The sequence below is a fragment of the Clarias gariepinus genome, chromosome 9, assembly GCF_024256425.1.
Source record: "Clarias gariepinus isolate MV-2021 ecotype Netherlands chromosome 9, CGAR_prim_01v2, whole genome shotgun sequence".
Classification (NCBI taxonomy): Eukaryota; Metazoa; Chordata; class Actinopteri; order Siluriformes; family Clariidae; genus Clarias; species Clarias gariepinus.
In genome coordinates, this window is record NC_071108.1 from 24,314,509 (window position 1) to 24,339,492 (window position 24,984).

Genomic DNA, 24,984 nt, shown 5'->3' on the forward strand with positions numbered 1-24,984 from the left:
GTACCAGAAATAAAACTATAAAAAGTGACATATAAATAGCAGTGGAATAATTGGGGGTGGAGTATGTTGCACGTCACTTTACATGATTGAATTTTCATAACTAAAGTATGTTGTCTTTTGTGTTTATATATATATATATATATATATATATATATATAGGATTTAGATAATGTTGGAGTACCTTTGACTGAAAAATCATTTTAGTGACTAATCTTTTAGATGTTTTTTTGTGTTTTTTAAGCTTAAGGACTCCTTCCTTAAATAACCTTGTCTGAAGATATGTGCTGTGGTTATAAAAGAAAGTTGTTACTGTGTTCGAGAAGGGTAAAATTATTGGTCTGTATTAAGGAAAGAAAACTACTGAGCCTGTTGAAATGTCTTGAGTTGAATCCCAAAGCCTGAAAAGATGGTATCAAGCTGTCAAGTTCCGAGACAAAATGCTAAAGAAAACAAATAATGAACAACTGTATTCAGTAATCACTTGACGCTAACTGAAGTCGCATCATAACAAAAAATGTATATACAACCTATATACTACAACCCACCCATACAAACCTCTGGAGACAGTGTTATGATCAAGGGTTGCTTCATGTGGTCAGGTCTAGACTCGACTGACTTCCTGAATGTACTGAAGGGACTGTGTTGTTATCAATGGATTCCCCCCCCCCCCCTTCTTTTTTTTCTTTTTCCTTCTTCCTTGATTCCTCAGTTTCAAATTGAGAGCGTGGTTCTGAGAGCATGAGGGAAATATTTTATACAAGAATCAGCCACCATTGAAAGTATCAGAAAGGGATGTGTTAGAGAAGACTTTTTTTTTTTTTTGATTGCAAGATCTGCCAAAATTAATGCAGCTTTGGGTTGTTGAGATGGTGGCATGGTAAATGTGAGCCATAACCAAAGCTTAAAGGGTCTATGAACACTTTTCATGGGAAGCACCCCTGTTTGATGATAACTTTTCGAAATGGGGTGGACGAAAGTGTTCATAATCTTTAAAATGCATAGTAGAGATTTTTTTCAGTATTTATTTTTAAATCTTTTTTAAACTAGTTACATGAATGGGGCAGCGCTAAGCTTGTCCTCTATTCTTCTTTCAGGCCTTTCTGATGGTGTGGTTGGATGATTTTTCTCCTCATCATATAAGAGACTGTTTATTGCAGAGAATAGGGAGTTATCTGGTAGTATGTACCAGTACTGGGGTTGAATCGTTTGGTTTTCCCTTGCCACACCTCATGCTGTCCAAAGCTGAGTCTGCTACATTATCAGCATTCTCCCTACACGCATTACTCAGACAGGAGTCTGGTTTCTCTCTGTACGTTAACAATCACTTGTCTGTTGGGGCTGTTTGAGAGAATGCAGTGGCCCACTTTGTACTACACACTTCTCCTCTCCTACTTCCTCCCACATTCAGCAAATAGGATAGTCATAATTGTGGCCCTGAGATGGCCTGGAAGACCCAAGTTCCACTGCCTCATTCTCCGGAGGTCAGAACACCCAGGTGGCCTCCTCCATAAGTATTTCATCTCTGCCAGATAGTCAAAGTTTTGTTATCGATAGCCAGGTCAAATGTGCTTATGTTTTTGCCCTTCAACCCAGCAGTCCATAAAAACCTTCTAGTAACGGGTCTTTTAGGCCTCTCAGGATTTGCTGTACCAAATGCTGAGTAATCCGAGCTGCCTCGGAAGTTAAAACTCAGCTTTCAGCATGGCGCCATTTTCCACCTCTGTACATCCAAGCGGGAAAGCAGCAAAATGGGTGGGGGGTAGCCAACTAAAAGCGAGCAGCATGCATTTTCCTTATCAGACCATCAGTTTGTACTGACACTTGTATGTAGATTTAGGGGCAAATATGTCTGTATTACTTGCTCTGAAGTATACACCTGTCTATACAGCATAATTTATTTAAAGTAAATAAGGGCTACATCACTTGCTGAAATTTTAATTAAAGCATTTTTTTCTAAATCACATTTTCTCTCTCTCTCTCTCTCTTTCTTTCTCAAAATACAGGTGCAGGAGAGTCTGGGAAGAGCACTATTGTGAAACAGATGCGGATTTTGCATGTTAATGGCTTCAATGCTGAGTAAGTATTCATGGAACAGTAGGTTTTGTTGGTGTTTAGGGCTCGGTTTTATTTTCTTATATTTTATTTAACCGTTTAGTGCATGGTTGTGTAATAAGTAGCACTTGTAGTTTTTTAGTTAGTGATCACATCATTTTAATAAAGAGTGGCAATGCTGAAATCACAAATGTGTTTCTTTTCGTTTTGGTTCAACATTGGCTCATCTTGGATCACTCTAAAATTAGTGAACAAAACGTAAAGCACCTCATTATGTTGTACTGAGTGCACCCTCAATGTTAGAAATAAAAATAAATAAATCATTAGTTCATCTCAAAATTCAACAGATACATTTTTAATCCACAACCTTTAAGTGTACAATTGAAGTCTACTTAATAAATGCGATCTCTCACCTTTTTCCGTACAGTTCAGTGACACACCCAAATTTTAGTTCATTCCAAAATTCAACACATGGCGTCATACATTATATATAAAAAGTGTACATTATATATAAATTGAGTGTGCAATTTAATTCCATGCAAATTAAGTCGGGCACATTTACTTCGTTATATTCATGCCCTTTCGCATGATTGGGAGTGCTGTTGTGCTGAACACTCAGCTGTGACACTGTTGTGCCCAGATATCACAGCCATGCTGATGTTCAGTTCAGCACCACAGCCTCAATTGTGAGATTGCTTTTATATACAGTATATACAGTGGAACTTTTGGATTGCGAGTAACTTGGCCTGCGGGTGTTTTGCAAGATAAGCAAAAAAAATTTATAAACTCGATAAATGAGCAAGGTTTTACCATACGAGTAGTACGCATGCCCTTTGTCTGTCGAGCGTCACGTGGTTTGTGGGTAATCTTGTCATTTACATTTAGGCATTTGGTAGATGATCTTATTCAGAGCGACTTACAAAATGTACTTTGTCACTGCATAGATACTTACTAGGTGCCATCAGTCTCGCACGGTGCGTATGCGTCACTCATAGTCAACATCCGTTGCGCATGTACTTTTTACTTTTTTACTAAGGCATTTTTTTGTGTGTCTAAGTGTAGTGACTTCTTTATTTACTGCACCGCAACAACGGTTCTCGTAAAGAAAAAGTTTTAAAAGCAGTTGTAGTGCGGGAGATGAATCCATTTACCTACAATGCAACATCACATTTCTGCAAAATCCTCAAAAGTATTCAAAAGCAAGTGTCATTAGAGAGCGTCCTTGTTAAAGAAGTTTATGGACAGAGCAGTGTTTCCGTGTGTAAGAGGTTAATTTATTTTATTTTTTTTCATTTTGTATATATTTTGTATTAATTATTGTTATATGAACATTTTTTCCTCAAATCATCTGAGTTTCTATCATTTCTTGTGGGATAGTTTGCTTAGCACACTTCCTAGACAAATTATGCTCGCAATCCAAGGTTTAACTATTAGTTTCACAAACACCATTTCTAATAAATAGATTTAATGGAACTTATTTTGCACGTTTTTTTTTTTTTGCTTTATTAACACACATCCTTAACAACTAACCATGACTGGCAGAGCGATTGAAAATTCTTTGTAATTAAGCGTAATTAGCTCAGTGTAATTAACTTTGCTCATTTTAAAAATGAAATAGTCACTTGGTCCAATTTTTCCTTTCATTACATTGATATTTTGTGCTATTTAAAATGTTCTTATATTACATATGCATAATTTGCTTAGACATTACACAGTGCATACATGTGCATACAGAATTTTTTTTTATACTTCGTAATGTAAAGTTTGTAAAAATCCAGACCCTTAAATTTAATTTAGTTCCAGTCCAATACATTAAGAGTTTTCAATTTGACAATTTCTAAATTGTCTTGATTCGCTCTTATGACCAATGTCTGACTAATGTAAATAAAAAGAAATCTCTCTAACTCGTCTTTTTCTTCAATTTCAGAGAAAAGAAACAGAAAATTCAAGACATTAAGAACAACATAAAAGAGGCCATAGAGGTGTGTAAGCTTAATCATGTGTTCAATGGGTTAATGTTGAAAGCGATTGCTTTATGCAGGAAAGATAGATGTAATGCTGTTAAACCAGTATGAGCAATTTGTCAATTTGCATATATGCAAATACAGTTAGCGCCATAGGTATTTGGACAGCAGCCCAAATCTCACCCCACCCCTCCATCCGCACAATGGATTTCAAATTAAATTAAAATGCAACCATTTTCATTTTTGTATCTTGTTTTTCAGACAATAGTTGCTGCAATGAGCACACTCGCTCCACCTGTCCAGGTCGCCTGTCCAGAAAACCAACGGCGAATTGAATACATCACCAATTTACCTAATCAGAAAAACTTTGAGTTCACATCTGTAAGTATTAGACTGACTAACAGAGGATGACTTTGAAGTCTCTATTATAAACTGTAGAAAATCTTAAATGGTTCTAAAAATATCAGCAAGCTGTAACCCTACCAGAGAGATGAGAGAGTACAACAAAAATACAATTCACTGTATCTTTTTGAATGCTAATACATGATATAAATATGTGTTACAGGTTTACTAGACCAAGCTCATTGTGCAATGATGTTCTATTTCATGTCCCTTAATTTTATCAATTGTTTACGCAAAACTTTTTTTTTTAAAGGCGAACCAATCATATCTACAAGGACATGACTAGGATTTACTGTTAATACACAATGTCCTCAATTCAAGTATAAATAGAGACTGTTAGTCAAGTCACTAACCTTTTATTAGCATTTATACGCAAACCTCAGATATTATAGCTGCTATTTTTACATACCATCCACAGTCCTATTTGAGATGTGCATTTTGTCACTCATTGCCACTATAGTCAATCCTATTAAATCATATTGCTGCTGTGTTCTGAGCATAGTAGGAAGCTTAGGATCAATCACAGTAAGATCTTCCAGATGACTTCTTAGAATTCTTCACATGGGACATTTGGAAAATTAATTTCCTCAACTAGGTGTCTAGTAATGTTATATTAGTCAGCTCTATAGGAAGTTTCTGTGCGTGCGTGTGCGTGCGTGTGCGTGCGTGCGTGTGTGTGTGTGTAGTGAGTCCTTAAGGGATTTGTTTAGAGGAGGTTCATGAACAGGTGTTGACTTCTCTTTTTGCTCATTAACATACTCGGGGGGGCCTTGAAGTGCTCCAGTCTTCCATAGTCCCCAGGGTCAAATGCTTAGCAGGAAAGTCCCATAAGTTTACTTAGGGCTGGGCGATATGGCTGAAAACTGTATTATGATATCAATGTTTCATATCAGTCGATATCGATAATTATTGATATTTTTATGACCCATTTAAAATAAGGACCAGGAGAAAAATATATTACATTTAAACATTTTTATTTTAAACTTAACCTACCGCTGATCATAGTCCTCTCAGTTATTAAGAGAGAAATGTCAATAACCATGAACAACTCAAATAATTAAAATGTAAACATAAGTCTAAAGTCACAATGAACACTTAACAATTAACTCTTAACATTTAAGGTGCAAAATGAAAGAAAATGTAAGAAATGCTTAATAAAGTGTAATAGAAAATGCATTTTGCATTATTTTGCTTTTGAAGGGGAATCCAGCAGACCAGCATGAGACAACGACATGGCGCAACCAAACGTGATACTGTTACATGATTGACGTTAGTGTATCACTCCCTACGTTGCTAGGTTACCAGAGAGCGAGTGCCTTTGTTAATGCAACTGTCGCGGGCAACCGGAAGCGGACCGGACTAACAGTTAGCCCTTGTAGCGTGGACGGTAAATCCAAACGCGGAAATAGCGCAAACAGGCAGGATAACCACGCGAGTCATTGTAAGAACTCTCTCACGACGAGAGCAAGAGTTAACACAATTATACCCGCGGAAGAGAGGTTGATTTTACGGTAGCTGTTTACGAAATTGTAGGCCAGTGCAGGCAATGCTTTGTGGGTAATGCAGTCCAATGTGCGTGAACGCGGAAATGTGAGATGAGCTGGAATATAGAGCCTGAACCTGTTTTCTTTTAGTAGTTTTTGGTTTGATTTAAGTACGGAATCCACCCAGAAGTTTGTAATATCGCCTGACAACACAGAAAATAAAAGAATGGACATGCATCGACTCGTTTGTCTTACTCATCACTGCATGGGCATTAATTAACGGGCTGTTGTGCTGCGAAGCATCGGAAACGGTATGGACAGACTCAATGACTGAGCGTTGTGAAGCGCCATCTTGTCTTCTTTTATACTTCCTGAATCACGACCGTACTACTTCAGGGTCCCAGTGCCGGTCGCGGAGCGAGTGCGCATGACAGCAACCAAACTAGCTTCGCGACCTCTGTTTTCTTCCAACAAAGAATAAAAATTATCGAATGTTTTATCAAACACATTTTTTATTGATATCGATCACGTGTCTATCGCAATACATATCGTTATCGTTTTATCGCCCAGCCATAAGTTCACTGCAGTGATTCCATTGCTTTTTTTAAGCAAGCTAATGCAAGCAAAAATAATGCAAATGTGACTGTTACACACATTCATCATTATGAAAATGGCACCAAAGTGTTTTTTGTTCAGCTTATGTTATATTTACCAGATCGTTGGTTAGATTTAAAGACCTTCACAACACCAGAAGTGCATGTGGTGGAGTACATTTTCTTGTTAAATTAATAAACCAAAATCTTGAAATATAGGGGCCTGTATTTACAAAGTCTTTTAAGCCTAAAAGTTGCTGCTAGTGATGAAATTCTAACAAAATTCTTAAAATTATGACACTTTCTTAGAATTTCCTTTTAAATTAAGGACTAAATCTTAGTAAGGATAAAATTGATTCACAAAACATCTTAAACCTAAAAGCAGTTTTATTAAATTAAGAGTAGAGAGGAGGACTTTTAAGAGGCTTTAGTGGTTCTCTAGCAGAGGACAAAATGGCGGAAAGAAGAAATATTCTCCAAACACTAAAGTAAACACTGCTCTTCTGTCCAATTTGGTTTTCTTGTTTTTTTAAATCCTTTCCTCACTTGAATTGTTGGCTACATACCATCCAAAAGTGCAACTTGCATGATTGCAGTGCAGTCTATTTAAATTGGTAAAAGGTCGGCCATTTTGCTCCCATCAGTCTTAGATGGATTACACGTAGTAGTCAGTATAATAAATGTAAGACCTTAAATATAGTAACTACTGCTTGAAAATTTGTTGCTTCAAAGGAGACACATTTTCAACATTTGGCTGTTTTATTTAACTTTAGAAACTTTGCATAAAGTAGCCTGTAGTCATGATTTATACAATTTCTTTATATACAAACATTATGATTTCACTGTCTATTCAATTTTTTTTTTTTTTTTTTTTTTTACAAAGAGTGTACTTTAAGACCTTTACATTTTTTGTTTGTTTTTTTTTTTAGTTTTTTTTTTTAATTAACCAATCACAGTCCTTGAATTGCTGCGTCATCTTTAGCAATGGGGTCAACCACACCTTTTCACTAAGATAAAGGTTTTTGTACTTTCCTTACTCCGAGTTGCTCTAAGACGTTTCCTAAATCACTTTTAGTCCACGACTCTTAGCTAGGACCTTAAATTTCAATAAATACGTCAGGTGTTAAAATTTTGAAATACATCAGATGATCTTCTGACTACGATTTTAAACTGGAAAATACCATTAAGGAATAAACAAAAGGGTTATACTGTCATTTTATGAATTGATGTATATATATATTTTTTTTATTATACATACCAATGAACACATATGGGGAGAGAGATAGGAAGAAGGGGAGAAATATAAAAGAAAACTGAAGTGTTCTGTTCAGATTGTGCAGTTTTGTTGACAGAATAAAATGGATGAATGATTATGAATAACACACCCAGAGTCTTTGATACATTTCTTTATCACTTTGAGAATGTAAGACATGTTTAATACCTAAAGTTTATTTTTCTTAAGAGTGATAAATGTAAGTAATTCCTACAAATTTTCTAATAAAATACTTTCCAATTAGGAAACTAAAGGAACTAAATTGTGGCCTGTGTCCAGAGGGCAAAGTAAGCTGGGATCAGTGTAAAAGGGCATGTGATGGCCTCACATGAGACAGAGCCCTGTGTCTCGTGACACATAATCAGGGGTCCAGGCGTGTTTTAGCTGAGAGTGAGCACTTTAGTTCAGCCAAGCAAATGTTGCATGTTTTTTTCCTCCCTGTATAATGTTTTGGAAAAATAGCTGCTTATAATTAATAATGAATGCACATTCCTGGACACTAATAAAATGACTAAACATAAACTTATTTTATTTATTTGTATTGCTTTTAAGTCTGTACGTGTTTTTATGTTTAACAATGGCCATGTTCCGTTATGTCTTTTTAGGAGTTTTATGAGCATACAAAAAAGCTGTGGCAGGATGATGGAGTGAAGGCCTGTTATGAGCGCTCCAATGAGTATCAGCTGATCGACTGTGCACAGTAGTGAGTATCTATAGAGAAACGCAGACTGTAATTGGGGTATTGTAATGTATTGTTTTGTATTGTATCCCCTTTACTTTCAACATAACATCATGGCATGTCTAATATGGTGCGATATGGAAGCAAATAGAATCAACATCTTCTGCCAAATGTACTTACTGCCTAACATTTATTGGCAAAAGTATGTGGAGATCTGACCATCATACCCTTCACAAACTGTTGCTGCTATGTTCGACATGCACCGTTGTACAGGATGTCTTCTGTTGCAATGTTATGCATTAATTTCACTGGAATCAAATGTGGCCCTGTCCGTCTGTGTATGACACGGTTCTTCTGTTAACAATACAAACCTCATCAAAGACATGTTTTGCCAGGAAGTGAGATTTGGACGCGCTCAGGTGGTATGCACATCATTCTGACCTCAAGCCCACTGCACACTAATACACCCTAGGCCAGACCTCACTAATGGGCAAATCTGCAGTGCCTTGTTTTAAAATCTAGTGGAAGAGTGGAGAATATTATAATAGCAAAGTGGAGTCAAACTTATCACAAATAGTGTAATTAAAAGAATATGGGAGGGAACAGAATGATATTGAATAATAATAAGAGTCTCTATATGAATCTATTGCTGGTGTAACAGTAGTCGTATTCATACCACAACGTACCTCAGTACAGACGGTACCGGTAGGTGGGTGTTGTGATCTTAACAAATACAGTCCGAGACTAGTACTGAGCGATTCTCTCTTGATTAGTTTAATTAGAATTTTCTTTTTAACACAATTTTTTAAATAATCATAAACTTAATGTTTTTGTTATAGCAGGCGTATGGTGAAAAATCACAGCTTTATTAACCAAATAATCGCCTCCCGCAATCTGCGCTTATCCCAGCCAGATTTGCATCATTTCCGACTTGAGCAGACAAAGCGAGAACCCAGATGCCCCATGATTTGTTTTATTAACGAGCTACACAGCTATCTTGTCTATGTGATGTATATTTCCTTTCTCACACAGGAAACTGATTCGTCAGTGTTTCAGATTTAAAAATTAATGTCTGTGTTAATTTAATCTGAGGCTAATGATTTTACTGTATAACCCCTTTCACTTTAACTTGAGGTTGAGGAGACATCCTCAAGGTGCCTCCTCAATTGAAGTATTGCTCTGTCAAAAAAGAATGGATTGCAGAGTAGCAACGGTTTAATCCAAAATAAATACTGCAAAAGCAAATCATGTTTAAAAAAAAAAGTTACTTTAATTTTTCATTTATTACTCATTACACTGTTTACTTTAAGTAGTGTTATAATTATTTTACCTTGATGCTTTTTAATGGTTTATTAGTTTAGTTTTTTTGTACAAGTTTATATTTTTTACAAATTAAATTTCTAATAACTGAAAAGAAATGTCATGACCATGGTATGTGTTAAGGTACCTTTCCATACCGTTACACTAATATATATATATATATATATATATATATATATATATATATGATTACCATGGCTGTAGTTATGTAAGTAACTGGCACTTTCCTGGCAGCTCGAGCCAGTCTCTTACCTCTCTAAATAACTAGTAAGTGACCCACCTGCAGAACCTTTTTTTTATTTTATTATTTTTTAATTAATTCCATGTAAACTAGAGACATGTATGTGTGAAAATTCCAGGAGTTCATCATCTTCTGAAGTACTTGAATCAACCCATTTGGTACCACCAGCAACCATACCATGGATTCACATTTTTACATTTTAAAGAGCTGGCTGGTAGAATTAGAATTCAACTACTTGAGTGTTTTTTTTTTTCTTCTTTTTTTTCTTTGTTTTTTTTTCTTCCATCATGTTGGTATTTGCTTCTTTCCACAGTATTCAATTTAATCTTACTGCAACATGTAAGCCATGAATGATGGTATCTTCATTCTATGCAGTGCACTGTATGCTCAAACTCCGAGCTATTTGGGATTCACCACAATGCAGACAATTCCCAGGAAGACTGTCGTGTGAATTAAACCGTACACTCATTTTTAACTTAATGAGTTGATATGTTAATGTGTTTCACTTAATCTTAGTGTAATGCAAGAAATATTGTTTGTGTAAGTAATAAATAATTTATATCTTCTGGTAGGCATCCCAATTTTTTACATATTTGACTTGCCTATGATTTGTATGTGTGTGTATGTATATGTGTGTATGTGTGTGTGTATGTATATATATATATGTATATATATATATATATATATATATATATATATATATATATGTGTATATATATATATATATATATAATAGATAGATAGGTGTGTGTGTGTGTGTGTGTGTATGTATATATAAACTAGTAGTTTTTTTTTTCTATTTTAAAGTAAGGCAAACATGTCATGAGGCTTGAGCTCAGTCCAAATGTAGCATCCTTAAAGTTTACCAAGAGAGAAAAGACGCCATGACATATTTTAATAATACAAATTATTTAATTTTCAAGTACAAAATACAAATTATCTTAATGCCTGTAATTAATTTTCAAGATTTAGGATGTTTACCCAGATTTAACTTTGTGCTATGTTTTCCTTTTTTTTTTTTTTTTTTTAGCTTTTTAGACAAAATAGAAATTGTACAACAGAGTGACTACACACCGTCTGACCAGGTGAGTTTTGGGGTTTTTGAGTAAATGGTTTACTATATTTTTGGCTTAGTATTGCCACAAGAACAAAATGTTCTTTTGTGCCAGTATTCTGAAACAATCAAAATATTGAAAGGCAGAAAGAAATATAGATTTTGAAAGTACTCTGGAAAGAAAACATATTTTGAAAGTACTCTGGAAAATGGCTATGGAAAAAAGCTGGATGTACAATCACAGAAAACAGCAATTTTAATCATGCATGTTGCCTAAAATAAATGAGTGGATTTAGATTTGAGTTTTTCCTTTGTTACCGGTGGATGACATGCAGGTATAAATAATATATTTGGCCTAATGTATGTTGCCTGGTCTGGGGGGAAAAATAATACATTCTGATATTTTTTTGGGATTTTTTTTTTTTCTATCAATTTCTTTCTTTCTGTAAAGTTGATGGTTCAGCACTGTCCATTTAGGTTTTAATAGTGGACTGGACAGTTTGTAACCTAATTCTAGTAGTTGCAGCAATCTCCTCAGTTGTCTCTTCCGCAATTAAGGGATATGCCTTCCAACACTGTGTGCGTATAATATAATTTATTTTATTCAAGTGTTGTTTTTTTTGAGAGGCCAGTCGGTATATTGGTTCAAGACTCCACTTAAATAATTTTGCATTCTTTAGAGTTTCTACCATACCACAATGATGACCACTATGAATTACAACAATTTTTAAAATGTGATGAAACTATTTTATGCTCTTGATTATCTTTGTTAACTAAACATTATTAAAATGTTGTTGCCTCTTTGGGATTTTCACTAAATATTAATATCAATGGTGTCTGTAGTAGTATTAGTGCAAAAAAAAAAAAAACGTAATAACGTGCCTTGTTTGATGTTCATTTTGGTACAAATGCACTAGAAGTCTGCCAATGACATTCAAACATGCCATAGATAACCAGGGGCATGAGATAAAACAATGCAAATCTGTCTTGTAAAATTTGTTATTCTTGTTTTTCAGGACCTGCTCAGATGCCGAGTTCTGACCTCCGGTATTTTTGAGACAAGATTCCAGGTGGACAAAGTAAACTTCCAGTAAGTAGTCTCAAAGCATAAAGCAAACTCTTCCTTTCATCCTGTCAGCTCTGTACAGCGTAAAGCATATGCTGGCTTAAATTAGCCAAAGCTGAGTGTTACCTGAACATTAACTGATATTCACTAATACTGGGATACTGCTTATGTATTCAAATATGTAATGTGAAGCACTAGCATGTAGGTGTATACTGTATGTTTAACTAACCACTAGTGGGCAGTATAATTTTTAATTAAGTGTTTGTTTTTTTTTACACCTAAAGCTTTTACTGAGTAAAAGTCTGGTGTAGGAAGGGCACAGAATTTCCAACAAGGTTCTCAAAATGGGATGTTTTACATATCATGAAATCCTGATCACTTGTGATGAAAGATTAAGTATGTCTCAGATATACACTCACCTAAAGCATTGGGAACACCTGTTCAATTTCTCATTAATGCAATTATCTAATCAACCAATCACATTGCAGTTGCTTTAATGCATTTAGGGGTGTGGTCCTGGTCAAGACAATCTCCTGACTCCAAATTCCAAAGTGAATGTCAGAATGGGAAAGAAAGGTGATTTTAAGCAATTTTGAGCGTGGCATGGTTGTTGGTGCCAGACGGGCCAGTCTGAGTATTTTACAATCTGCTCAGTTACTTGGATTTTCATGCACAACTATTTCTAGGGTTTACAAAGAATGGTGTGAAAAGGGAAAAACATCCAGTATGCAGCAGTCCTGTGGGCGAAAATGCCTTATTGATGCTAGAGGTCAGAGGAGAATGGGCCGACTGATTCAAGCCACAACACGCACAACCTTGAGGCGGATGGGCTACAACAGCAGAAGACACCACCGGGTACCACTCATCTCCACTCCAAATAGGAAAAAGAGGCTACAATTTGCACGAGCTCACCAAAAATGGACAGTTGAAGACTGGAAAAATGTTGCCTCGTCTGATGAGTCTCAATTTCTGTTGAGACATTCAAATTTGGTCAGAATTTGGCGTAAACAGAATGAGAACATGGATCCATCATGCCTTGTTACCACTGTGCAGGCTGGTGGTGGTGTAATGGTGTGGGGGATGTTTTCTTGGCACACTTTAGGCCCCTTAGTGCCAATTGGGCATCGTTTAAATGCCACGGGCTACCTGAGCATTGTCCATCCCTTTATTGACCATGTCCATCCCTTTATAACCACCATGTACCCATCCTCTGATGGCTACTTCCAGCAGGATAATGCACCATGTCACAAAGCTCGAATCAATTTAAATTGGTTTCTTGAACATGACAATGAGTTTGCTGTACTAAAATGGCCCCCACAGTCACCAGATCTCAACCCAATAGAGCATCTTTGGGATGTGGTGGAACGGGAGCTTCGTGCCCTGGATTTGCATCCCACAAATCTCCATCAACTGCAAGATGCTATCCTATCAATATGGGCCAACATTTCTAAAGAATGCTTTCAGCACCTTGTTGAATCAATGCCACGTAGAATTAAGGCAGTTCTGAAGGCGAAAGGGGGTCAAATACCGGATTAGTATGGTGTTCCTAATAATCCTTTAGGTGAATGTATTTATTACCAATTTCTTATAACTAACAATATGCTGCATAACTATATAACTATATAGGTCTCTACTGTTTTTAGTGATTTTTTTTTTTTTTTTTTTTTTTAATGGTTGCCCACTAGTAAACTAAATGAAGTTCAGAAACTAATTTACTAAATAAAGAAAGATGTGTATAGTTTAATGAGAGATAATGTTTGTTTTAATGATTATGTATAGTAATGTATAGTTTAATGATTTGTGTGTAATATCCTGCATAAAATGCTTTGCTTCCTCTCTTAGCATGTTTGATGTTGGTGGGCAGAGAGACGAGCGTCGAAAGTGGATTCAGTGTTTTAATGGTAAATGTTTTTACAATCTTCTTTTCTTATAAACACGACACATCATTGTATTCTACAAAACCCTCTTCTATGAATTAACCATTTCTATATGTGAATTTTACATCTGTTGATATGCTAATCCCCAGATATGTTGCATGAGACCCTTATGTTATGAGAGAAGCAATCTTCTGACAAAATATTGTGCCTGTAATTGAGATATTAGATAAAAGTAACTTACTTTTCCTCGTGTGCTCTGGACCTGATTAGACAAGATGTGTTGCTTTTTTGTGTCCTTTTTATCATACTGTGCTGAGATTGGCCTGTTTAGCTGTCAGTCAAGCTGCCGATTTATATTTGACCGTCTTGTAGCACTCAACCCCAATTATATATTTTTTTGTGCTGTTGGTTATAGCTGTTTTAAATGCATCACCAATGCTCACGTAGACACAGGCAAGTTATTGTTACAATTTACAAAAACACAATAATGTGTAAATATTATTTATGTAGCTATGTTTCATCTGATGACTCCAGTCCTCCTTACCACAAGCCAAGATTATTCTTAACAATTCTTTAATGACAAGTCATAGGCATTTTGAGAGCTTGTAGTACTGTTTCCTTTGTAGTAAATCACTTCTTGACCTACAATATCAGTTGCAACGCACCATAATTAAGCCATGTGGATTAGGTCCATTTGTCATCTGTCTTCCTTTTCTGTTTTCTTCAGATGTAACTGCCATCATTTTTGTAGTGGCTAGCAGTAGCTATAACATGGTCATCCGAGAAGACAATCTAACCAACCGCCTCCAGGAAGCACTTAATCTCTTTAAAAACATCTGGAACAACAGGTGACTCTCTTATTTAAACATGATGTATTTAAATCGGAAGCCAATAAAACAAAAACAAAAAAAGAGTGATTTTAAATGAGTTAAACTGTAAAACCACTGGAAAAACTAGGGTTTTTTTTTCCACTTTTTTCTTTTCCGCTCTCACTTTTTTTTTTTTTTTTCCTCCCCTCCTCAGATGGTTGCGGACGATCTCTGTAATTCTCTTCCTAAATAAGCAGGACCTGTTGGCTGAAAAGGTCTTGGCAGGAAAGTCAAAAATCGAAGAATATTTTCCTGAGTTTGCTCGCTACACCACACCAGATGACGGTGAGAGACATTCACACAGTTTTATACAGCATGTATGATTCATCATAGTTTCAATACATAACACATGCTCATTCTGGACTATAGCATTGGCAATCAGCACTCTGACATTGTATTTGAGGAAAGGGGTGTGTGTGTGTTTTTTTTTTTTTTTTTTTTTTTTTTTTAAACATAGATTGTCTAGATTTATACTTTACACCAGTCTTCTACTCAGCAATGACTTTTAAAGACCCAAAGCATGACTGACTGCTCATGTAAAAACCCTAGCTTTAAATTAGTCAAAATATTTTGCTCTTTGCGTTACTATTGTATTATGGCAGCACTGTGGCTTAGTAATTAGCATAGTCACCTTGCACCTTCAGGTTTGAGGGTTCAATTCCCGTCTCATGGTCTGTGTGAAAGGAGTTTGCATGTTCTCTCGTGCTTTGTGGGTTTCCTCCTGGTACTCTGGTACTCTCATGTGAGCAATGACCCAGAGGTCCTACCACAGTTGTAAAAAAACACACAAAAAAAGGGCATAAATACACTGGTATTGTACAATACAATTGGCCTCCATGGTCCCCATCTAGAGCTTCCTAGATGGATGAATGCATTATATGAACATGACAATATTTTGCATTTAAAATATAAGGCGGGGCAAGACGTGCTCTGCATTGAATGTGCAGGGACGTGTGTGAAAAAATAATAATAATAATAATAATTTAAAAAATAATAAAATTTTGATTTATTTAAGTATGTTTTACCACTCAGCTCATTTTTTTATAAATCCTTATAAATTTCAGGTATACATTTCCACAATGTTTTTCATTAGTGTTTCAAACTAATCTAGTCACCAACCTATGCAAGGGTCATTGTGGAAACATTCTGCTGTTGCACTCAGTCAGATAGGATCTTCTTGTTAGCAATGTTGTCACTTCTGCGTATGGGTGGAGCTATAAATAGTGCAGGCCATCGATCGATCGATCACAGAACAGTCCTGATTTATGTCTCTGGCTGAAGCTTCCTCTAGAAAACTGGAAGAGAAATAAACAAAAGTAGGAAATACATTTTTTTTTTTTTTCTTAGATTTTTATTTTACACATACATGTGCACTGGAGAATGTTTATGAAGTGAATGAATGTGAATTTTGCATAGAAATTTTCGCTTTAAAGCATCGCCTTTATGAGCAAAAGTTTTTTGGTTAGATCATCACTTTTCTCTTTTTAGAAAAAATCTTGCACTGACGCCTAAGTATATTTTCTCTTAAAACGCCCTGTCAATGTATTTACATTACAATTACTTTTTCAGCAACCCCCGAGCCAGGAGAGGATCTGCGAGTCACAAGGGCGAAATATTTCATCCGGGACGAATTTCTGGTGAGCGAAAGTTACATCCATGTGTAGCTTTGTAGCACTTCGACTTTTATGATTGATGCCCCCTTTTTTTCCTTTCCATTCATCTCTGTAGAGGATCAGCACAGCGAGCGGTGATGGCCGTCACTACTGTTACCCACACTTTACGTGCGCAGTGGACACGGAGAACATTCGCCGTGTCTTCAATGACTGCCGAGACATCATCCAGAGAATGCACCTCCGCCAGTATGAGCTCTTGTGATTGGACGAGCTCTAGAGGCAGGCAGACAGACTTTTTTTAAAAAGAGACAGACTTTTGCAAATCTTGTGTTTTGGCGGAGTTTGAGAGTGATGGATCGTCTAAGAGCTGTGGGCTAAGGGCCCCTCACACCACACACACACACACACACACACTTTTATCATGCTGTTGAGGACCAAATATCATGCAGTATCCATTTGAAGCAGCAGCCCCATTTTAAGACAGTTAACTACATACACGTACACATGCTGACTGAGACGTAATTAAAAGTTCATTTGAAAAGTCGAGTCATATGATCATTTGCATAAGTAGATGACACATGGACGAATCTTAAATTGCTCTATCTGACAAAAATGTACTCCTTCAAACACATAGCTTACAGTCTCTAGTTGTGCTTCTTTTATTAGCTCACCCACTCATCAGAGTGTGTACAACAACACACATGACATGCACCGCTGTCCCCAGCAGTACCCGACAGTCTTTCAACTGATTTATGATGGCCACGCTGCTGGACCGGAATCACAGGACTGTGCTTGACTGAGTTTTTCAGTTGGCTGGATCAGCTTTATTTGCCATCCCTTGACCTCTTATGGAGAAAAGGATAATTCCTTACCAAATGGTAGAAGAGCAGGACTGGCTGCAGTGCACAAGATGGACAATTGAGACGCAACCTTGTCACTTGACTTGCTCGCTGCTTTTGGATAAACTCGATCGATCGCAACTCTCCACTCCGCATACCCACTCTCTTCTTTGATCTTCTAATTTAATGCAAATAATTTGATTGAGAGCACTCTCGCTTTTGGGGGGAAAAACACACACACACCCACACACACACACACACACACACACACACACACACACACATACATACATATATATACACACACACAAACACACACAAATGACTTTTTGGGAATGGAATACTGCTCCCTTATACCGTATTTCCTATTGGTCACTCTTGCCATCTCCCCAGTGCTCCTTTTCCTGTTCTCCTGCTCTCTCTTCCCCTCCAACCCTCTATTTTATTGTTGGACTATTATTCTTGTACAGACTGCAAAATGTATTATTTTGTACTTTATTGAAAAAAAGACTTGTAGAAGTTCCTGTGCCTTGATCACAACACTGCGTGTAAAAAGAAAAAAAAGAGCTAAAGGCGTAAGGTATGTCTGCGCTGTATTGCTTAGCCTTAGCCACCCTTCCAACCAATCAGTTGAGCCTCTTTGTTGCTCTTCCCCCCCCTCCCCCCCCATGCCTCTGCTGCTCCCATGTTGTGTTATTCCAAATTGCTTTACATCCACATGCCCCCCACCCCCTTTCCTGGAGAGAGAAATAATAATTAGAACAAGTATGGATGTAAAAACGAACAGCTTTTTGGTTTTAATTGAATCAAGAATATTTAACATCAATTTTGTGCACTTAATGTTGTGTGCATTCCTGCAATTGCAGTCCTGTTCCCATGAGGGTTGGAATATGACTTCACTGTTTTATTTCAGTTTTAGCTTGAAGGATAAAGGTGGTGGGGGAGGGAGGTGGCTATCCAAATGCAAAATCTGGCTTGTTTCTACATTATTCCATTTTTCCTAACTAAAAAGAAGAAGCCAAAAGAGATGTGTTTTGAGTCATTCTTGGCTGTGTCTCAAAAAATTGACAAAGAGATTATGTCCCTTTTTAATGAGCAAAAGTTTAAAGCTTTGAGGTAAGATGATTAAGAAAAGAAAAATCTGACTTGATATCAAACCTTAACAAGAGTGTGAATTTTTAGGTTTTACTGAAATATAACCACTAGATGGCGACAAACTCAACAGAAGTCAGAGATTTTAAAATTATTGCTTTATTCTGAGCATAAAACATGCATATAAAAACTAGGATTTTGCACTATGCAGGCTCCCCATCCATCAGGGTTTAGTGAACTTATGAAGATCTATTATGTTGTAAATCTGCTTCTAAATGGTTGAAATCATGATCTCAAATCTCTGGTTCTAAAAATGAATTAAGCCGATGTGGAAGTGCCAAATCGTGCAATTATATATGAGAAATATAAAAGGTCCACAGACAGTAACTGATTCTTCGATGCCAAATTGTATAGGGGCATGTAACGTATGAGTATTACATACTTTTCTATTTGAGCTGGTCTGTGTACTTCAAAACTGAGGAGTTGCCTCTCCCAAATCCACCTGCTGGAAATGTTCTGGAGTATCATCAGGGAGTTTGTGCACATTCCATAAAGTTCGGTGGCAAATTTGTGGTAAGAATGGTGGTAAGAATGCTTAAAATCTGTCATCTTGTGAAGTAAACATGGGAGGGGCGGGGGGCGTTGAATTCTTAAAAATTTATGGACAGCTTGGTGCCAGCTTGTTGAAGAGAGACATCGTTTCCCATGTTGCTGGGAACTGTACACTCATTCACCAACACCACTTGCACGTTACAGAAACTCAGCTGGGAGTTACTGCCTTATCCCCTGTACAGTCCTGACCTCGCTCTGAATCATTTTCACGTGTTTGGGTGATTGAAGGAGTTTCTGAGAGGCCCGCGTTTCAGACGTGAATCAGGCAATCCACTCATGGCTCCGGCATACAGAGAACTTTCTACCCTTATGGTTTCCAAGTTCTAGTGTAGATTGTAGATTAATTAATTCATTATTTTTTTCAGGCAAATATTCAGGGTTATGTTTTTTCATGGCATGTTATCTCAACTGTACCAAGAGCAACAGTATTTTTATATGGGACGAAATAAAAGCAGAGAATAAACATGAGGCCTAGTTACTAATATCATGCCTACTACCGATGTAACATATTTCTAGCCTGCACAATGTGATCCAAAATTGTGTGTAAGCCATAGTGCGCCAGATGGATTTCACACATGCTTTGCTGCAATCCAACTGATGTTTCAGCACTCGGGCTCTCTAAACTGTACGATGCACTGGATGCATTTATAAAGGCTGGTTTAAAATTTTCAATCCCAAAAATGTTTCCCACTTAATGCATCCTTGACATAAATGTTATTGTGTCTACTGTTCAAAAGATAGCTGATCAATAGTACAAATGGTCATATGTACAAATATTGTATTAGAATATTGGGTTTATATCAGAGTGAAAGGAAAATTGTCTTCTATATAAAACTTACTTTACTCAACAAAATGTCAGACATTTTCTGGTATTAATCATAGCCATTTAGAGCAGAAATAAATCTCTATATTGAAATTGTAGATATGACCTATAGTATGAGATTGCTGGTTCTGGTCACAGCTCGTAAAAATAACAAGCACATCCAGTTATAATAAAACAAGCATTTACTGGCTTCCTGCTCCTCAACTGAGTCACTCACTACTTGCTGGGAAAGCCTTTGTCTATACCATGAAATCAGTCGGGTCTCCATCCCTCTACCCCCCCCCCCCCCTCCTTTTTTTCTTTTCAGAGGTAATTGTGAAGATTACAACGCAGCAGATGAGTCACCGCAGCTATGACATATTTAAAGGGCTTTTATTAGAACATCTTAGATGTGTTAGTTGAAGCTGCTGTCAAGGCACCACAGTGCTTGCCCTCATATGTTAAAATTTTTGGTTAAATTATTGGATACATTCTGCTGATGAGTTGTTTTGTCTAATACACAACGGTCTCAGCCAAATGTAATGGAAGGCTAAAATCTCGGCTTGGGTGTTTATTAGTATACGTATAGAAGATTACGCATTTGGAAACCGTTTAACGATGCTAGTGGGAGGCAGATTATTTTTACTGATCCATATACACAATATATACACAATTGGATTTTCCTCCTTCATTTCACTGTCATTCTTTCCTCTACTATATTCTGCTTTACCATTTGTGCAACAGCGTTTTTTTTTTTTTCTATTCAAGGATGATTTACATATGAACAGCAGTACTGTTCCCATTGTAAGTAACACACTTAAAACCACTTAATGTCACTGAACATTAAATCAGAACTATATGACACAAGGGAAAAGATGTTCAAAAAAGTAAGGAATAAGAACAATCGATAAGCAAGAAGTCGATTTTATTTATTTTACTTTGACATCTCTGTGTCCTAGATAGTCGTCTGCCAATGTGATGGGTCTGAACCGAATACTATTTTTGTCCACGAAAAAATATAACATGGTTGAAACTGGGTGTAGTTGCTCGCTTTCCAGCATGATAACATTTCTTAAATTTTCAAGGACAGGGTGGATTACTAGAGCATAAAGTAGCTCTACTTTTATGCAAACACTTCTCGGGTAAAAAAAAAAAAAAAAAAAAAAAACTATTTAAAAGCAATAATAAATAGCAGTTTAAATACGATTTGAGTTATTTAACACTTTTTCTTATTGTTAAAGTCAAAGGAGGCCAAAATTATTTTTTTATGATGTAATGTACCCAGAGACTCTTTTAAGTAAAACGAATTTCACAGATCACTTAAGTATTGGTTTATTTCATGATATTCTTTAAATGTGTACAATATCGGGTCTGTTTATAGGAGCAAAAATCTTTTTTTGTAACTTTCTACTGAAAAGAATTTTGCTTAATTTTGACTCATTGATTTTAATTTTAAAAAAAAATTTTAAGACAGCACGGTGGTGTGGTGATTAGCACTGCGCTCTTGCACCTCCAGGGTCGGTATGTCCTGACCACTGCAGCCTGGAAACATCCTACGAGAGCTACAGTTTTGGATTTGCTCTAAGCCCGTTGTCTGGCACTCCTCACAGTAACTACTTTTTCAATATCTTGTTACAATGGCGGTTGAAAGTGGATGTGATATATTAGGCAGCAGTACTGCCGCTTCCTATACGCAGAGTACGCAGTCTACGAAGGGCACCAACTCCCAGGGGGGCACCATCCCAGCTGCTCAAAAAAAATTTTTTTATATATTATAATACATAAATATTCAAAATATACATGTACAAATAAACAAAAATATAAACGTATATATTGCATTTTACGGTGAACGCAGAGTAGGCTAAGCATACATGATGACGCGCGCATCCTCACCTCTGTTATGGCTGCCTATTTGGCCAAAAATGATGATAATTGAACAATATGCCTGGTCCTGGAAAGAGACATCAACAGTCTGGCATCGAAAAATGAAAGAAAAAAAAAGCCCAAGATGAAGCCCGTGCATCACTTTCAGGTACGTTCATAATCCTGTAAAACTTTATTTTGTTCTGTCGAGGTTAATAATGTGTTTTAATGTCGGTAAAGATTTCACGACGAACGCATCTTTCTTAATATGAATACAAGCAGATTTAAATAAACAAAATGACTTAAAATGCATTATATTAAAACACAGAGGCAATTATGATTGATTGATAATGACCATATGGTGTCATTAAATAACTGTTAAAATACATAATCTAATACAAAATGTACAGTTTACATAATTTTAATAGAAATGCCTAAAAAGGGCACCAAAGGCCTGGTAAATGCAGTTGTTACACGTAGGCTACATGACGATCGACTTCATGGCTCCTATAGTAAGTGTTTTTTTTATTATTATTTTATTTTTACTTCAGTAATATTTGGGGGAGAGGGCACAAAAGTAAATTTCTGCTTAGGGCACCCATTTGGCCAGCAGCGGCCCTGTTAGGCAGCAAGTGAATCTTTTTTTTTTTCTGAAGTTGATGTGTTGGAAGCAGAAAAAAATGAGCAAGCATAAGAATTTGAGTGACTTAAAGGGACCAAAATGTTGATGGCTAGAGGACTGGGTCATAACAACTTTAAAAATGTGGGTCTTGTGGGATGTTCCTGGTCTGCAGTGGTCAGGACCGACCTAAAGTAATTTAAGAAAGGAAAAAGGATGAACTGGCAACAGGATCATGGGTGGCTATAGCTTACTGATGCACATGGCGAGCAAAGGCTGGCCCTGTAGTCTGATCCAATGGAAGCGCTAGTGTAGACCAAATTGATGAAAAGGCTAATGCTGGTTGTGATAGAAAGGTGTCAGAACATAGAGTGCATGACTGTCATGGTGGCAAATGGGGGATTTACTCAGAATTAGGCAAATGGTCATAATGTTATGGCTGATTGGTGTATATGAACTCAATAATACTTATGACAACTTTGATTATGATGTAATTGTTCATTAATTGCTAATTACACCATTTTTAAATGGCTATACTTCATAGATCCACTGCTGTAGGCTGGAACCTGACTCACAGCCTAGTTACCTAACATTTTCCTCACACCCTGCCTCAGCTGTCAAAAGAACCGGAAGTTCAAAAAAATATGATGGAATAAAACTAATCAACAGTGCGAGAAATGGTTACTGATAGCCTGCAGATGTTATAAAGACTCTTTTTATTACTAAAGAAAATGAAGGTGGAGACTTTTAGCTGTTTTGCTCATCACTAGGCGACCAATTAGTCTTTATTTCCATTTTGCGACTCATTGGAGCATATTTTTCAACAGCTTTTCCTGAATTCAGGAAGTAAAACCATTTAGGAACAAACAAACAATTTATTTATTTCTGCGCCCTTGGAATGGTGAAACCTTGACCCGGGAATATTTGAGAAGGCGTCATGTGACGGTTGTGAAGATGGCGCAGCGTAATCATATCTCTCAGGACGAGGAGAGCGCGAGCGGGTTTCCAGCACGCCGGAGCTCAGAGCGACGCCTGGCACGCGACATGTTTTAGCGGTGACATGTGACGAGGCGCGCGTGCGGGATCGAAAAATTTGCGAAATAAATAAATTAGCTGAGGATCGCGCGGCTCGCGCGCTCCCTGATACTGCAGCAAATAACAGCCGAGATCAGATTTCCGCTCATCCCCTCTGCCTGCTCTGCATCACACGCTCTACATGCTCTCCTCTTGTTTTTCTTGTATATCTTTTTTTATTATTCCCTTTTATCTAACGGGGTATGCCAGCATGCGGAATGGAACGGGGAAGAAATGCGTGTAATGCTTGTTTTTTCCCTTCTTCTTCCTGTAATTAGTGATCATGTAGTACATTTAGTTCTACACGTAGTGCCTACATTGCTCAGCCCTTCATCTTGAGCATCCTCCCACGACACCGGCGGAATGGAGCTTGCTTTCCAGGCGATTTAAAACATCTTTCTCTCTCTTCTTTTTGTTTTTGAAATAATGTGGATTCCAACGGAAGATGAGAAATTCGGAGTCGGTGAGTAATACATCCGCGATCTTCCGTCTTCTGCAGATTTATTGACATATAATGACACGTAGCTCTCTCTCCCCTATGCAACAATTTGCTCTCGCTTCAAGAAGTGCCTCGGGTGAGCTGATTACCACTAAGGGATCATTTGTAAATCGAATCAGTAGTCCAGAATGCTTAATATTGCTTAATTAAGCTTTGAAATATTGATCATATTTATATAAAACAATGCGTTTTTGAGAACTGACGTTGACTCATCAGGCTATCTTCATGTAATTACTTGCTGATGTAATAAACCACCCAACGTTTATGCAGTGTTGACTTTTCATTAGTAGTAATAGTAGTGTTTTTATCACTGTTATTGAAATCCTTTGTTTTTCCTTCCCACACAAGCGTCGCACACGACTGTTATAATCTTATGCACGCAGTAGCATGGGGTAAAATGTCTTCCTTTGGCCGCGAAGGGGCGCTGCATGCTCGCGTGCGGTCTAACAGGTGCGCGTGCGCGCGCGCGCGCGTCTTCGGTCCGTTCCTGACGCAACGTTCTTTAGCAGCGACGCTTCTAACGCCCAGTTCACAGCGTTAACTCAGTATGTCCGAGGATTTCGCCATCATGTTTGACAGCCAGTTCCTTCAGCATGGATCTTGTCTATAAGTCCGGCCATAACAAATCGAGCTACACACTCTATACACTCATGTGCTGCTGAAAAACCCAGCATTCCCAGAACATCTGGTGTCAGTTGTTGGAAAACAAACTATTTTTGAATTGCTGCTACACCATAGACATCTTAGTTTTCTAAGAACATTAACTTACAGCAAGGCAATTAGAAAATTTTGTTTAACTTATGCAGTACAGCATCTTTTAATATTTTGCTTTGTGTTGTTTTGTGTGTGTGTTAGAATATGTGAAACTGTTTATGCTGCCATCTTGGCCTGGACTCTGAAAGAAGAGACAGATGAGATGGTATCTCAAAGGGTTGTTCCTTGAAAATAATTTTTTTTAAAAAAGGAAGAAGGAACGTAATTTCCCAGATGTTCTGGCAGCTCGTACCTGGCCTGACAGAGTTGTATTTTTCAAAAGCTTGACGCCCGATTGTTATTTACACACTACAGGCAATTTGATAATGCAGTTTTTGGACTGT

General features: G+C 37.1%; 2 protein-coding genes across 3 annotated transcripts in view; both read left to right on the forward strand.

Annotated features, from left to right (window-relative positions):
* The window catches only part of LOC128529997 (guanine nucleotide-binding protein G(s) subunit alpha-like), a 31,408-nt gene extending 13,058 nt beyond the window's left edge, over window positions 1-18,350 (forward strand). The window contains exons 2-12 of the mRNA XM_053503669.1: window positions 2,004-2,076; window positions 3,980-4,034; window positions 4,278-4,397; window positions 8,374-8,471; window positions 11,039-11,093; window positions 12,079-12,152; window positions 13,971-14,029; window positions 14,733-14,853; window positions 15,029-15,159; window positions 16,444-16,511; window positions 16,603-18,350. Of these exons, the coding sequence (XP_053359644.1) occupies window positions 2,004-2,076; window positions 3,980-4,034; window positions 4,278-4,397; window positions 8,374-8,471; window positions 11,039-11,093; window positions 12,079-12,152; window positions 13,971-14,029; window positions 14,733-14,853; window positions 15,029-15,159; window positions 16,444-16,511; window positions 16,603-16,749 (1,001 nt within the window). The 3' untranslated portion in view covers window positions 16,750-18,350. The remainder of the gene's footprint in view (window positions 1-2,003; window positions 2,077-3,979; window positions 4,035-4,277; window positions 4,398-8,373; window positions 8,472-11,038; window positions 11,094-12,078; window positions 12,153-13,970; window positions 14,030-14,732; window positions 14,854-15,028; window positions 15,160-16,443; window positions 16,512-16,602) is intronic.
* A 4,947-nt stretch (window positions 18,351-23,297) lies between these two features.
* LOC128530426 (dedicator of cytokinesis protein 3-like) overlaps window positions 23,298-24,984 on the forward strand; it is a 78,879-nt gene continuing 77,192 nt past the window's right edge. For both annotated transcript variants that reach the window (XM_053504376.1, XM_053504378.1), the window contains exon 1: window positions 23,298-23,851. In XM_053504376.1, coding sequence (XP_053360351.1) covers window positions 23,815-23,851 — 37 coding nt within the window. In that variant the 5' untranslated portion in view covers window positions 23,298-23,814. The remainder of the gene's footprint in view (window positions 23,852-24,984) is intronic.